This window comes from Struthio camelus, chromosome 1 (assembly GCF_040807025.1).
Source record: "Struthio camelus isolate bStrCam1 chromosome 1, bStrCam1.hap1, whole genome shotgun sequence".
In the NCBI taxonomy this organism is placed as follows: Eukaryota; Metazoa; Chordata; class Aves; order Struthioniformes; family Struthionidae; genus Struthio; species Struthio camelus.
Window position 1 is genome coordinate 82,391,089 of NC_090942.1, and position 17,052 is coordinate 82,408,140.

General features: G+C 34.1%; 1 protein-coding gene across 18 annotated transcripts in view; it reads left to right on the forward strand.

The window, feature by feature from the left end:
- Nucleotides 1-17,052, forward strand: part of CCDC91 (coiled-coil domain containing 91) — a 159,806-nt gene that overhangs the window by 14,928 nt on the left and 127,826 nt on the right. For 13 of the 18 annotated variants that reach the window (XR_011142674.1, XM_068953370.1, XM_068953487.1 and 10 more), the window contains exons 2-3: nt 9,419-9,479; nt 10,209-10,287. Coding sequence is in view for 17 of the 18 variants with exons in the window: in XM_068953370.1 (XP_068809471.1) it covers nt 9,450-9,479; nt 10,209-10,287 (109 nt within the window). In the remaining variant the exon portion in view is untranslated. Of the gene's footprint in view, nt 1-8,618; nt 8,711-9,418; nt 9,480-10,208; nt 10,288-17,052 lie in introns of those variants that run through there. The other 5 variants (XM_068953409.1, XM_068953468.1, XM_068953442.1 and 2 more) reach the window with 2 other exon arrangements.

Genomic DNA, 17,052 nt, shown 5'->3' on the forward strand with positions numbered 1-17,052 from the left:
CAAGTTTGATGTAACTTCTAAAACCTCTATTTCCTAAGTGTATTCAACCTGCGTTATAAAAGAAAGACCACTGTACCTCCTAGCGTTCCCAAACCCTTAACCGTGGATGTTACTGTACCACTCATTTCTGTGCTTCCAAGTAGCAAGATTACGTGCTACATGAATAAGCACTTTACAAAAAGTAAACTTACAGCTGAAGGATTTTTGTTTTTTTTTTTTTGTTCAGGGATTTTTGCTCATTTTAGTTCATTTTATTTTCAGCTGAGAGTGTGGTTCATATTGAATATTTTTATTCTAATTTCTTTAAGAAGGATGATACTCAGGTGTTTATGATTGGATATATTTGTTGCAAATTTTGCCCCCTTTATGGTATAAAAGATATATTTAATGTTTAACAATACAACGTGGTTTGCTTCTAAAAATGCTTTTCTAAATAAAAGTCAGAAGGGCACAGGAGGAAGTTGTATGTCTTGCGGATTGCATAAGATGTTCTTGTTACATGAAACTAATGTGAACGCTACATGTTTTGGTGCTGCTATTTATTACGTACGAGCACAGTTTTACACATAAATATTGATATTTCAAAATTAGTTTTGAAGTTAGATATAAAATCTCATTTTGTATGGTAAGGAATCTCATTTACTTCTTGCAGGACCTGGACCTTTTCGTTCAGGGAGTGACTCCTGAGAAAAGGACTAAGTGGCAAACAGTTTTTCCTGTTGTTAGGTGTTGGTGTTTCATTGTTGTTGCTTTTCAATATTAAATTCACTTCAGGAATGGATAGATAAGTTTTAGCTATTGGCTTTTATTTTACACATCCCATGTTGTGTAAATCTATGTTGGGCTTTTATTGTCTCATCCTTTAATGTGCTGTTTTCATCTCTAAGCCTTAAAACCTTCAGGAATCTGCAGAATAAAAGGATAAATGAATAGATCAGAAAGAGAAATAAAAAAAAAAATTCACATGGTGACAGTAGTCAAACACTGGAGCAGGTGCCCAGAGAGACTGTGGAACCTCTGTCCTGGGAGACATTTTAGACTTGATGCTATGTGATTTAAATCGACCTGATGTAATGTCTAAGATAGCCTTCCTTTCGGATGGGGTTGCATCAGATGTCCTCCTGAGGTCCCCCCTAGAATGGGTAATGAAGGACCAGATTCTTGTGTTTGCTTAAAAGCCTCATAGATTTCAATGGACTCAATTGTATTACAAGCAAATACTCCTGTTAAATAGGTTATGGTCTTTAAGAATCCCAACCAACCAACCAAACACAAAGCTAGTTTAGTTACAAAATGCTTACTGAGTTCATGTTGGGACTGAAATGAACCTTACTTCCCAAGATAAAAGTTATGTGACATATTCTGTGTTGTCTTCTTCCCCTAAGGCCTCTTGAATATGCACAGGGTTAAGATCCAGGGCCAGATATAGTATATACTATGTACTCTTTTTGTTTTCTCTATGGTCTTGAAGCCTTTTCCTTTATTATGTAATTAGACGTGCTTCTGCGGTGTGATCAAATATAGATGCTAACTGCCATGCTACTGTTTCATGGGACTGGGAATTTCTTACACGTCCCTTTATGCCTGTCACATAATGGAGAACATAAGCATTTTGCTGACATCTTGTTTTTCACTATCTCATGATAGAAGGTAGAACATACAGCCCCATATGAAGGTGTTCAAGGATTGTATTGATCATTTGACTGAGAAATGAGAGCAGTAGTTTGAATAAAGGAGCAAAGTGCACTTGTTGCAATTTCAGCCTTGCATCTTTGATGTTACAGATTCTCGGTCCCTTCTCCTCCTAATCACCTTCTTTAGGAACTGGCATGTACAGATGCAACGTTGCACACCTACGGGGATTTAGATGCCCTAATTTAAGACAAAATGTAGCACTAAGTCAAGGTTTGCCTTTGTGATCTCAAGAAGTTATGCTGTGCTTAAATTAACATAAAGGGTTATGGGTGCTATATGTAGTTGGGAACAACTCATTGCTTTCCAAAGTATTAAATGATACCTTCCAAAGTAATTAATTTCTTTTTCTTAAAATTCTGAAGCAGTATTTGGCTAATGTCTTTTGTTTTGTGATTAAAAATGCTGCTGGACCTCAGAAAAACAAAACTAAAAAATGAGAACAACTCCCCAGCCGCCCACCCGCTTCTGAAAGCAGAAGACTTAATTGAACTTCCAGGTTTCTTTTGGACACTTCAGTTTCTGAAATGATAAAAAGCTTAAATTTATTCTTAAAAGATATTATAATGTTTACCTTCAGTTTTATCCTGAAGTCTTACGGATAATTTACTCAAAAACTGTAACTTATGCAAGTTTCATTAGTAGCTCGCAAAGTAACATGTCTCTCAATAGTAGAAGAATTTGGAGTGTCTCTCAGGAAACAATTAGCCTTTTTTCTTAATGTATTGATTATATTTTTGGCACAAACTCTTAATTTCTTAATGGAAATCTTGAAAAAAATCTTGGAAGAACAAAATTTATACAAGATCACGTTTATTGTAGTTACTAATACAGTCTAACTTTCCAAATTGAAGAAAAAAAATGCTAAAATTCCCTCTGAGCTTATGCCTTCAAGGTCTTTTGATGTTAGCCTCTGATCAATTGTATACTTTCCTTATTAGATATAGATGATAAATACTGAAAAATTAATACAGAATTTAGGAACTGTAAAGAACTTTCCTATTTAAAAAAAAAAATTCATTTCTGTAACAAGACTGTGAACTCTGTTCATTAAATAAATAAATAACAAACCACTAAGTGAATGTTAACCACATGGTTCATTGCTATCTATGTAAGAAGCTTTTCCATACAATTTTACTGTGTATTCAACTTAAAAAAACCTCAGAAGCTTTTCATTGCAAATAACATACTGCTGTGAGGTAAATGAAGAATTACAAATTACAAAATAAAACATTAAAAGTTTTGAATTTTCCAGTGATTTCAAGAATTGAGAATTACTGTATCATACCGTTTTCTTCTTTCTGAAGAAAAAATGAAAAATCACTTGCATTTCAGTGCCTCGTTATATCTACCATTTGTAGAAATTGATATCAGACGTATATCCCTGCAGACATTTTTACCCTTTTTTCTCAAAAGGGAAATTAGAGCTTGTCAGTCTCAGAAAAATTCTACCAGTAGCCATTGATTAACTCCTGTTTTGACAGTGGTCTTTGCTTCTAGTGTCTTTCTTTCCACTGAATTCCTTAACATAATAAATGTAAAATATTCCTCTGTTTATCATCTAAGTATTATTAAATAGACAGATAATTTTTAATGCTTAGATCTCAAGCAGGCATGAAGTAAGAAATATACATTTTTTCTGAAAACTTTACAAATGTTATAAAATTCTTCTAGCTTTCATAATAGTGTACATCATATTCTGATCTTGGGCTTGGAATGTGTGTTCTGCAATCAGCAATTTTTAACTCTAGCAACTTAGTAGCCACCATAACTTGTTAAGATGGTACATACTTGTTCTGCAGTTACTGTTTTGGATCAGGGGAAAAGTCCACATATGAGATAAAACAGGAATTTTTACTTTTTTCTTTTTGTTTAAGATTATTCAGAGCTAGTTGGAGTTTTGGCAGAAAAGCCCCGTGGAAAAGTGCATGTGAGGTGATTAGAAGTTTGTGATTCAGAAATGTATCAGCTACTCTGCTGTTTATCAGAGATTTTCCCAGTGTATGTGCTTTCTAAATGACTATATAAAGATACATATTTTTGCTTCTCATACGTATATTGGATAGGCTTTTTGGAGCCTGCAGTTTCGGCCAAAGATTTATTCTTCAGATAATGCGGTCTATGTTATGTCCGGTAAAGAAACAGCTAATATGCCCGTTCTAATGGAACACATGGAGTGAGTCATTCAGTAAGCAAAAACATGCAAGTAAAACCGATACGTTGTCATAGGTAGGGTTAACCACTGACTGTGTTTGCCAGAAATACAAAGTTAGCAGCCCCACCCTCAGCCAGATCCACACATGCAGTTCTGACAAAACAAACAGCAATATACTCTAAGTTGTTCCTTTAAAATGTACAAAATTCTGCAAGTAAGATAGCTGCTTACTCAAAATTACAGAACCAATAGCATAGAGTCTAGTAGTACGTACCTGGTAAAAGTAGTTTTAAACATCTCTGTTTTTATGGCAATTTATGTTTGATTTATCAAGTAATAGATCAGGGCTTGATTATAATTTCAGTCCAAAGACAGATTTTTGAATGGATGAGGAAACCTCCTTAATACAGTGTAGTCTGTCTACCACTTCCAACTTTTGGAAATGAAGAATAACAGGATTTCTAGTGGGATTACAACTTTATTCCTCTTCCTCCTAACAGTTGGAGTGGGAAAGAGTTCCCCCCAATATATTTTTCTGTATTCTTCCTTGAGAATGCTTCCTGATCTTGCTGTGTATAAAAACATGGCTTTCTCATGACCTATCTAATGGACATGTCAGCTTTGAGAGGTACTTACGTTAATCTGATGGCCACGCTTTGGTGACTGCATTGTGTATAGGAAAGCTTGCAAGTATCTCATATATGCATAGCTATCTATATTTCAATACATTCAGTGTGTGATGTCATCAGAGAACAAAGCCCTGCACAACCTTGCCTGAACTCACTGTTGACTCTGCTTTGAGCAGGAGGTTGAACTATGTGACCAGCTGAGATCCCTTCTGGCCTGAATTTTTCTATGACCCTATAAGTACAAACTTCTTGACAGAATCTACTCTTCATTGAAAATGCAGTGGTTTACATCTTCATGATCCAAGAAAAGTTTCCTTTTTTTCACAGGATTATGAGGCTGGGGAGCTTCTCAAGCCTTATAGGAGATGATTGTCTGGAGAACTGCAATGTTTTGAAAGTGGCACGGACTAGATGACCTACTATGTCTTGTCCAACCACAATTTCTATGAATCTGTAATTTTGAGGTCAACTTTTTTTTGCCCAATTTTACAGTTACTTGACTCCAGTATCAGGCATATTTTGAGAGACCACATTTAGTCATGGTAAGACTGTGGGTTGTTCTTTTTTTAGTTTTTTTTTTTTTTTTTAAATCCTTCTCAGGATTGTCAGCACTTAATGTATTCTTTCCTGTTCCAATGCCACAAATAATGTTCCTAGTCTGTGAAGAAAGAAAAGTTTGATTACACATTTTGGAATAGATGATTAATTAAAAAAAGCTGCTCCCAAAACTGTTGCAGTTCTTTGTCAAGTCTTAGGATAGTGCTACTGTTCATTTATACTAGAAACGCATTTCCATCACCAAAAGAAGGGATAGTATTGGGAAACAGTGTATTTGGTAATATTTTTAGTTTTGTTATCAGTGACTGTGCGAAGATTCTTTAGAGCAAAATATCTGTGTAATTTTGAGGATTGAGAAAGACTCCTAAATAATAGTAGCCTTGGAAAAGTAGCCTTTTTTTCCTCTCCTCTCTTTCTCTGCAAGAAGTAACATCTTTTTTTCGGAAAGACGGCACCTGTCAGCAATAGCTCTTAGCTCACTAATACTCTGATTGTAAAGAAAAACTTCCCAGCCTCTGAGTTTCTTAAATGTCCTATGTGTAAGTTCCTCAGGACTTACCTGTGCTTTCTATTCTGATCTGCTGCTTGCTTGCTTGCAAAGTGCATTAAGCTTGCCAGTTTCATTTTGATTCATTTTTTTGCCTACAGCAAACAAAATGTGTAAACAAATCAAGGATTGCTAAGACTATAGGCTTTTAGCTTTGCATTTGAAAAAACAGAGGTGTTCATGTATGTATGAAGGCATATTACACATACACAAAAAGCAAACAATCCTTCCTAGCTGGTTCAGTGTCACTTAACCTTGAATTGTTCTGGCATCTCCTAAAGAACTGGAGATTAGAGGATTCCTCTCCAATTAGCCATAAAACACCATTGATGCTTCTGCAACTTCCTTGGGGGACTTCCTTCTCTTTGGTTCCATTTAAATAGAATGTGAGCCAAAACTTATACATTAATAATGCTGTTGTAATCATTAAATGTGTATATTAAAATTTGTGGAGTAAGGTAATCTTTAGTAATGATCAATGAGTTTATTTTTACCTGACTTAACATATCATATGTGGTATTCTTATAGCAAGGGCAGTGGATTCAATGAGAGGTTGTTCTTCCTTTCTTTCTTCTACCATACATCCTTTAGAAGGATTTCTATATCAAAAATGACAACTATCATTTTTCTCATAGTGATTTGTTATATTGTCTTTTTGAAAATCCTTGTATTTAATACATATTTCTATTTTGTATTTAATTCCCTTTTTTCTAAGGATGTTTTTGTCCTTACTATCTCATGTTTCTGCTGCAACTGAGGATAAATTAAAATAATTATAACTGTTCTTTTTATAGCATCATTTTTCTTATTTTATAGTTATCATGCTTGCTTGCCTTTTCATTGGAAAAAAAAAAAAAAAAGAAGCCTGTTTATATGAATTTTAGCTTGCCTTTCCAAAATTGCTTTAGTTTCTGTTGCACTCCTCTGAATTTATTCAGTCTGTCTTTTTAAAACACGGTGCTGAATGTAGAATACACTTCCCCCATTTGAGACTCAACCATTTCTGAGAAGGGCTTAATATCTCTTGCTGAGAAAATCTGCTTTTCATACTGTGGTCCTTGAAGCAACTTCTGGTAGAGCCTGTGGAGCCTGTTCACATGGCTTTCTAGGTTTCTAGCTGCTCATATTTCATGCATAAAATAACTATTTGTCTTTGTAAAGCCATTTTTTCTCCAACACAGTTGCTGTGATTGCTACTTGAGTGCTATGTTTCTTGAATGCATGGGTTTAGGCTACTCACTACTAAGTTATTTTTAAGGCTCTTGTTAAAATGCTGAGCCATACTAAATGTATTAGATGTATCTCAGGTGCATATTTTAACACTAAATTTATTCTAAAATTCGTAGATTAGATGAGTTTCTCAAGCGTGTATGCAAAAAGAAGAGCTAGGAAAGTATTTTTCAGCTGTTCTCACAAAAAAACTCTGCTGGCTGGATCACGTATATGTTTAAGTATATTCAGAAAAAAAACTGTGATATGACGTAAATCAGGTTATGTGCAGGGCTTAATGAACCTAGGAGTACGTCAATAATTGTTAATGTTGAAAATCTGTTACTAACACTTTTTTAATTAAATAGAATGTCATTCTAAAGTAGTTGTATGAATGTAATTATTTATATTCTTCCCTGCATCAGAGCTCTTTTAAAATCAATAGAAAGACTCCTATAAATTAAAGGCCTTGTAAATAAAGAAAAAGAAAACATCAGGAACTCCCAAGCTGTTACTAGAATTTCAAATCTAGGTTAAATTTTGCAGTATTTATATAGTTGTCTAGTTTGTGTTTTGAATGACATTTAATAGTTGGCAGTGCAAATATGTTGGCATTCTGAGTTGTTTGTGCATTGCTGTCTGCTTCAGTAGTGGTATTCTATCTGTGTAGTTTCCATTGATATAATTTGTGTATACATGTCTTTGAATAGTATTTTGAAGCTGTGAATGTTAACTTAATGTATGAATGTTTGACCAATTAAGGCTAACATTGATTGATAAAATACCCAGCTGTCTTTTTTCCAAAAAAGAACACCTTTGTGGTCCACGAAAAGATATTTAGTTCTTCTAGCACACGTGAATAGTGGACAATATTTTTCTTTTATTTAATCAAATCTGTCCACTTCCATTTTGACAATGCTGATTTAATCTAAAGTCATCAATAAGAACTTGGAAGTAAATTCGTTAAACACTTAAGGTGTGTGTCTGAATTGCAGTTTTCCATGGGTAATGATTTTTAGCAGTGGATATAAACTGAACATGTCGACCTATGACTTATTCTAATATTTTAATTCAGATATTTCCTCCAAACTTTTTCCATTCTTTTGTTTCTGAGAATGTGCCTTCACAGTAATAAAAGTTTGCCCAGTCTGTAGTCTACTTAAACTGAAGTCAATTCAATTTTTGCAGCCATTTCATCTTTTTTATAAAGATAGTGAAAGTTTTTTGATCATCTTTCATTCATGTATCAGGAGGAAACGTTTGAATATCTATATTTAACATACCCTTTCTTGAACACCCATGTATAGCTTGAATTCCTTTTGTTAGCTGAGTAATTTATCTTGCATTTTTGCAAAAGGAACAGCAGTTTAACTAAAGATATATTAAAATGCCACAGAAGTCAGGGCTACAATTCAAAAATGCTGATCAGTTTTTTAAAATCTAAATCAGCCCCTCTATGAAAACTAGGGAAGGACCTCTGTGGTAGCAGAAAAATTTCCAGAAATTCACCACAGTCTTTTTCTGAGTTGCAGTTTGTGCTGATGTTGCCAGACAACTAAGAAGAGATGGGAAAAGCAGGAAACGTTTTTGGATTTAATCACAGAGCTGATTTGGAGAAGCGACTTAAAATATATAAACGTTTTTCTAGTGTTAACTCGTGAACATAAAAGTACAGAGTATATTTTAGATTTTATATTCTGTTAAATTATATAAATAGATCAGATCTTATGTTCATTACTTATGAAGAAAATTCTTCAGTTTTTGGAATCTGGTGGTATGTCAGGAATCCTGCTGCTCAGACTTAATATTTTTTTTTTTTTTAGCTATCCAAATGACTGGGTTATCGCCTGTTTTCAGTACCATTTCTTGAGGCAATGGGGACTTGATTGCTGTACTTAACAGCAACAGACAACCTCTGAAGTATCTCTTCCTATTTTCCTATCTTGAAAAGCTTTTTCTCCGTTCTTATCTTGAAAATATCTTTGCTGATATTGCTGGGCAATGCTTATCTTTTTCCTTGAAGATTTTTTGAGATCCATTCTAAAAATACACAATTTTGTCATTTATCTTGGTGAATATCAAAGAGTTCTTTAAGGGTGATTTTGCAGTTTTAGCCTTTGCATCATCTGTGTGATAATGTTCTGAAGAACAACTTCTTAAAGAAGTTCTTGCAGAACTTGTAAATTAGGAAGATTTTAGGTAACCTCTGGAGATAAATACTTGGGTGGAAGACAGACTATTCAACCTAGATGGGAAGGTGATGAGATTAGGGGGAGCATATAGATGAGCTAGGATGCAGTTATATCTGAAGTGAAGGTCCCTACTCACCTGACATCTAACTCATGTACAAATATGTGAGTCATTTTGTTTTTAGATTCCTAGCTGGTCATAAAATCAAGAGACTTTTCTTATGAGACTGGCCAATGAAACATACCCATTTTCCTGCAATGGAGAGTGTTGTATTACTTCATACTGCTGAGCTTTAAGGCTTGACTGCTATAACAGATTCTACTTGAATTTATTCTTTAAAACTAACACCATAGCTTGTGTTTTACAGTTTTTATTGATGTTTTCTGAGTAAACTGGATATAACAGTTGATGGTTTTTGTTCTTGTTTTTTAAATCAAGGTTTCTACTATTTTCTAGTACCAGTTGAAAGATGGATGACGACGACTTTGGAGGATTTGAGGTATGGTATTTTGGTGACTTAATTTTGAAATGTAGCTGTTCTTCAAGAAAATGGTCTTGAGAGTATTCTTTTCAAGAAATGTATTACACCTGTGCTTCTATTAATTATAACCTCATAAAAAAATTTGTCATGCTATGACTTGAACAATTGTATACTTCAATAATTGGGACTAATATCTTTTCTTAGGTAAAGCTGAAATAGAGGATGATAAATATCTTTAAAAAAATGGTCCTTCTTTAAGTGTTACCGTTTTCTAGTATCATAAATTTGTATTTTTTAAAATAGATTTTAATAACTATACGTAGCTGACATTTGTCAAGTAATAACATGCTATACACACATCTTTTACATCTCTGTGTATATCAAATGTCCAGTCTATTATGTTTCAAAACTTCCTTTGTTTCATTGCCATGAGACTCAGTTATACAGCTGATTGTGAGAGTGCTTAATACTCCCATTCTAACTGGGGCCTTTGTTGTGTGTGTGCTTTATACATGGATACGGTTTATACTTTTATTTCTCTCTCTGTACTGTTCTGACAAATAATATTAAGATCTGTATGCTCAGTGTAATGAGATAATAACATATTTGTAAGTTATTTGTCCTTGCACTTTACACTAGTGAAATATACTTGAAGGCTTTGGTAAATAATTATTTTAAACTGTGTGTTATAGGGATATATAGCATTTTGTAAAAAATGCTACAAAATGATTTTTTCCACGTTTCTAGGCAGCAGAGTCCTATGAGTGTGGAAATGGTGAAACACAGACTACATCTCCTGCTATTCCTTGGGCAGCCTTTCCTACAGGTATTGATATGATCACTATCAACGTTCTTTTTCATGTGTTGCTGTTCTTCTATATTGATTGTAAGAACTAGTACTTAAAAGGGTGCATATATGCAATTAAAGAGCAGCTACTATGTGGGCATCAGTGAAAACCTGGCATAAGAATGTCCTGAGTAATTATTTTGGGAAGCTGTGCTTCTTACAGTTACATTTTCGTGAGGACTATAAGTCGGAAGGAGAGCAATTTATCCAATTCAAAAGCTGATTGGCATCTTATGAGAAGAAGAAAAGGAACTTCTTTCAGTCAAAGGATATTCCTACTCTTAAGTATAGAATGTCTGTTGCAAATGAGAGCTTTCTAAAGGAAGATAACTAGAATGTTATGATCAAATCTCCTTTTCTTTTGTAAAATCTAGCTATTTTTAAAAGAAAAACCCTATTTGTAACTACGTACAGGTGAACTATCACAGGATGTTCTTAACAAATATTTATTCTCAATCTACCATGCGCACTATATTTTGAAATGTCTAATGTGCTAGACATTTCTTTTCCTTGCTTATAAACATTGAAGTGTAAAGTTAAGTATTATTCGAACTTGAAGTTCCACTATGCACAGTTCTGAGGGAAAGGAAAAGGAAATGTATGAGACTTGTATATACTTCTCAATCTCTTCTATAACTTACACTGTAAAGTCTAAAGATATTCTGAATTTAGAAATGAGTACTGTCACTCTCTTTGGAAAACATTGTGCCATTGCAAAGAAAAGATTCTCTATCTAATACTTTCTGTCTAATCTAGTAGTTATAAGTTACAAATATTTATTATTCTGCCTTCAGACTTACATAATTTTGTGAAACATTTTCAAACTCAGTTTTCACTAGTGATATCCTCAGAATAAAAGACAAAAAGGAAGTGAATGAAGTTGCTTAATGTTTACTTATGTCTATAATTTCCTCAATTTCAAAGAAGAAAAGTGCATATATGGAGACCTAGCAATTATTAACTTTGTAATTTCTTAATGTTAAGTAAAGTATAATTTAATAGCTGCTTTGCGCTTGCTGTGTACTCAGAGTATCAGTATGATGAGGAGTTAAAGTAGGTTGTTTGTATGATGTAAATTTATTTCTGAGCTTACTCATAGACAAGATCTTTCTACCTTTGAATGTTACCACTAACCTCTGCATTTGAGAACTCCGTTACAAGCAAGTCTCCCTTTGTAAACTAACATATGTTATGTAGATTTGTATGTTTACAGTTCTACATACTATACCTAATGTATATTGTGTTGCTGAGCCTCTGGGACAGCAGCCCAATAATAAATATTGCTTATGTCAAAAAAAATTTGCTGTGTATCCTCCTGTCTTTCCACACCTCCCCAGCTTACCATATTGTAATCTTCTCTTACAGTGTAAGTAGGACAGTACATTAAGCAAATGTTACGGTTTCACATTTAATTTGATTGCTGGAATTTAGTCTCGATTTCACAGGAAGAAACATCACTTTAGCAGTTTCAGAATTAAACTTTTTATTCTTCTGTCAGGAACTGAAAATTTCTACCTATGATTGTATTATAGTACTGAATAAATTATGCAAACTAATATAGTTGTAAAAATCACCCAGAAATTTATAATTTGTTTTAGTGGTCATTGAAATAAACAAAAAAAAACAAGAAAAGCATATTTTCAGAAATACCTTTATATAAGAGAACTCCTTAGATTCATTAGCATATTTGAATGTAATTTTACCAAATTAAATCTAATGCATCTCTGTAATATATATTTCATAGTGTATAATATAAACCAGATGTCATACACTTTCATATTAAGGTATGTAGCATTTAAATGTTTTGTAAGATTTGTAAGTAACACTGAATTTTTTGAGGTAGGTTATAGCAAGTTATTTTAAGTGTTTTAAGGTTAAAATAAAAACCCTTGCATTTAGATAATGTTATTAGTTTAAACTCTTACCATGCCTTTTTCATGCATGGGAATGTTGCTGAGAATAAAGTAACTTATTGTAACAGGCAATATTTTGGTGGGACTGATCAAAATGCTTGTTAGGCATTGACTTGTGAGTTAACACTTTTAATGGGAAAAGTCATTGATCTGTGTGCTTAATGCTTTTTATACAAAATCGACCTTACCTTGCCCTATAAACTTGTCAGTCAATAAGCTTTGTTGAAAAATGCTTGAAATTCAAATGCATTATGGTGTTGTAAAGATAAATTTGGGGAGTGATCCCATTTTACAAACCCAGGAATCCCTGAACTTTATGGGAAGGGGGTATATATTACAGATCTCATCAATTGCCTGCATATCTGACATTCATAAGATAGAAGAAGGTATAAAACAAAACACTGAAACCAGTTTTAGTATTTCCTAGTGTGCAAGTTTAGCAGATTGGATTAAAAGGTCTAGAAATCAGAATTTATTTCTAATGTCCCAGTGTTGATTACAGTGAGTAATACTGCCCTTGACATTTCACATGGACTTTTTATGGTCTTTTTGTGTAGGGATTTCACTTTCTCAATAGATTTACGGTGTGATAAAATATGTTTATTAGTGTGCATGAGTAGTCTTTTCTGGGAGGTTCTTTAGATCTCAAAATGTTTGTTTGTGGATGCTGGTTCAGAAACGGATTAAAATAAGAATTCAAACAAGAGAAGTGGTATACCGTTCTTCCTCCCACCAGGGCAATTAAGAGAGAATGTACACCTCTTTCCATAGTAGGGTTCTCTAGCAGTGTGGCCTAATAAGAAAATACTGTTTTTACTCTAAAGTTAGAACAGATTTTCTCTTTCATTTCTTGTGGTCTCAATTTGAATCAAGGACCCATCATACTGGCTGCTGTTTAAACATAAGGATAGCAAATGGGGCTGCTCCAAAAAGCTTAGCTCTGTGGAAAGTATGCAACACAAACATGAAGGAATGAGTAAGGAGTGAAAACAAAAAAAAACCAAAAAAAAAAAAAAAAGGATGCATTTATGCAGTCTTAGATATCTAACTGCTTAGATGTCTTTGATACCACTGTTAGCAATGTTTGAAAAACAGCCTGCTGTATCAAGTCTGTTCCTTCTGGCTGTTTTAACTGAGGTGGATGCAAGTAGTGCTTCTAGTTTGGTGTCATTGTATGTGTGATAGATTCCCTTTTTCCTTTCCAGCCCTAATATGGGGAAGTACTAAAAAGACCCTCTGTGGTATGCCCAGTGTCTGGGCTGTGGAGGGCTGTGAGGGTCCTGCTCAAAACATCAGCATTTTCTTATTATGGATTCAGTAAATTTACTTGTAAGGGTGGAAGATGGACACCTCCAAAAACAATCAGATTGAAATTAAGAAGTTGTTCTCTGGAAAGATGAGACTTCAGCAAAAGAATAGAGTTTTAGATCTTATGTTTAGGCAGTTCAGAGTTGAAAGCAAAAATTGAACTTTTGTGAAACTTTAAGTTAGAGATTATGGAATGTTCTAGTGCCTTAAAACTAGTCCTCCTGATTCTCAGTAGAGCTTCAAAGGGGCTGACTGTATTAAGTTTTATGACTGGCTGGAGACTTCATGATTTTTTTTTTTTGATTTTTTATTGTAAGACACTTTACAGTGTTTTTTGCCCTTTGAATTCATAAACAGTTTTTTGAGATGAAGAAATGCAACAGTTATGTTGGTCCCAAATTTCATTTATTAATATTAAGCATTAATATTAATATATAATCTGAGCTCTTTAACACAGTGGTGGAATCTAACTGCTAATGTGTTTGTGTTGACTTTAAAGATGTTACTGGAGACAATTTGATATACTTTTTTATTTAAGACAGTAACTCTCCAGTATTTTAAAGGACTAGAATGTTCCTTTTAACTGAAAAGCAAGGTTACTTCAATTAAAGAAACTATTCTTAAATTAGTTTTGCTTTGTTTCTTCTTCAAGTACTTAGTAGCAGAAATTTGTTTCTATGCAGCCTAATAAAACCACAAAGCTATAGGGTTTTTGCGTGTGTATGTGTTTGTGGTTTACTGCAGTGCTAGAAATGCCTACCTTATGCTTTCTTTGTTTTTTTTTCCCTCCGAAGATAAGTGCAAACTGACGATTCTTCTTGCACTTCTGTAGATATCAAGTTGTGTACTTTTGTGCCTGTAAGGAGAATCTTGAAATTTAGCACTGTGCTTGCATGTCAACTGACTTGAGTGTCATCTCATTTTCTAAGGTTACGAATAATATGTCTGTCATCAAGAGTGAATGGCAACAACAGAATCTGGGTCTCTGCATTAGTATGTCAATGTTTTGTTTTGGCAGCGTCTCTTTTGTAGCTCTGGACTTCAGAAGGAGTCTGTGTATTGGAACAGATGGGGGGGAAAAAAAAAGCTGTGTGCATCCTTGCTCACCAAAGAGGAACTGTTTTGACTGAGACGGAGCCTCATGAATCTGGTCCATTGTAGACTGTTCAAACTAAAATAAAAACTGCCTTAAAAAAAGGGAAGGGGGGCAGGGCAGGAGATGCTTTTTCAGTGAATTCCAAACTGTGGATTCAGAACAATCATGCTTACAGCAGTTAGTTGTAGAAGCGGTGGTTTTATATGCAGATGAGGTGACAGTATTTACTTTTTTTTTTTGCCTGGTTTCCTGGGGAAATGAAGCTTATGCTATTGCTTTCTGTCCCTATTTCTCCACTATTGGTTTTGAGTATGTGTGAAAGGTGTATAGTCTCCATTAATTACATTTCTCCAGGGTGTGTGTGTTGTTGTTTTGTGTGTTTTTTTTTTTCCCCTCTAGTCAGCAACTGAGTAATGATAGACATAGTGCTTCACCAAATGAAAGGACGGTTGGACATTCAGTTTTATAAAAAATGCCTTGACATTAATCATGTTTGTAGGTTTAGAAGAGATATAACCTAAATGTAGTTATAACCTAGTACCAAGGGAGATGAAGGAACTACAAGAACTAGAGGATAAGAACTCACTTGTATGGAAACCAGCACTAAAGTGTAAATACCTTAATATCAGTGTTTCACGTGAGTTGGTGACCTTCATTTGTTTAATGGAAATGTGATAAGTTGGATCCATGAACAGGAGTGCTATTCAGCTGACCAAAACCTGAATTCAGCTTTTAGGGTGAGCTGAGTAGCTTTTTTTGTGTGTGTACCATTTGTACTGAATAGGTTTCTGTTGTCTATAATAGTCACTTAGACACCTAAGTTTGTCTTAATGTGGAGCCCTGTCACATTTCCCATTTTCATTAGTTTGGCTGTTTATAAAGTACATTTTTTTAAAGCTTTCTTTTATCTTTTGGCTATATATATTAGAAAAATCGTTTAGTGTTTTTATATGTGGCCTCCTTTCTATATTTCTCTGATATATTTCTATATTTTATCTATAAATTTTTGGCTAAAATATTAGTACTTTCTGGATTAAAGGTGTGTTAGAGGAGCTCTTTCTAGTTATTTTGGGAATCTTTTCTATACTTTCTTTGTGCCATGTCAATGTGCTTTATTTAAGAGGTTTGAGAGGTAGCATGTATAATTTTGAAGCTGTTGGTTTACCAACATTGTATTAATTTGGCCAAGTGTTATGTTTGGTCTGATACTGAGCTCTCTGAACATCTGCTCAAATAACAGAGCATCCTCTTAAGTTCCTGGAAAAGATTTTTCTCCTTGTTGTTGTTAAGTCTTTCATTCTGTGAAAATGCAGGTGGACTATGTGAATAGAAAGCCTATTTTTCATGTTTCTGTTATGAATTCAGTATTTCTGATGGTCTGTTTGTGTGTGGCATTGAAGGAGCAGATATTTTAAAGACTAAACAATATGAGGTGGGGTAATCTGTACTAGTTTGTAGAAATGTACCAGACATTTGCTTAGCTTGAGAGGTGCTGTTTCCAACTGTTTTATTGAAATGGTTTTCAATTGTTTCTTTTCATGGTATGTTTTGGGTTCTGCTGAATGCTAACATCTTGATTTGGCAAAAAAGAAAATAGTAGTACAAAACTAAGATATCTCTCAGGAGGTCTGAGGGAATAGTTTCCATCTCTTGCCATGATTGGACGAGGTTCAAAGATTTTTGTTGATAATGGTATGCAGCCACATTTAAATGTGGCATGATCTGGCTTTTGATTTGCTGACATAGCTGTTACGTGGGATACTCTGCTTTGAAAAAAGTGAAGTCTCTTAAGATTTGAATAACTAGAATATGCACAAGATTGAAAACTTGTTGTGCTGCATGCTTATTAGATTACATACCAACTCCTCTCCCCCTTATAGATGCTAAACTGCTTTAAAAGACAGTCAGATTACCTTAATATTTTGGCAGTTTTCTGTAAACCATTTGCCTAAGTTTAGATATTGTGTGTGTTTTGGGGGTTGCAGAAAGTGGTAACAGACTGTTGCGTGACCTAAGAATTGTGAAGTACTTTGGCGTTTCACAGAACAAAATATTAAGATACAATACCCTCATTGTTACATGCAAGCAGACATCATGAGCATGCATAAATCAAGCATATTTTGTAATTATGTGAGAAATTCCAGAATTTCGTGGTGATGTATCTACAGAAAAGACATTTGTTGTGGTACATTTGAGGGATTTTATTTCAGTCTTAAAAATAATTAAATAATTTATTTTTAAGGTGAGGTAATTCCTATTGAGGTATACCTGCTTGAAGACTTTAATGGGCAAGATCCATTCTATGGTGGCGTGAGCTTTTTATTTATAAAACCAGAAATTTTTAAGTTGCTAGACTGTTGAAAAGGTGAGCTTTCTAGTGGGATAAGTCTTTGGCTTTGAGGATTCTAAGAATAAAATTACTACAAC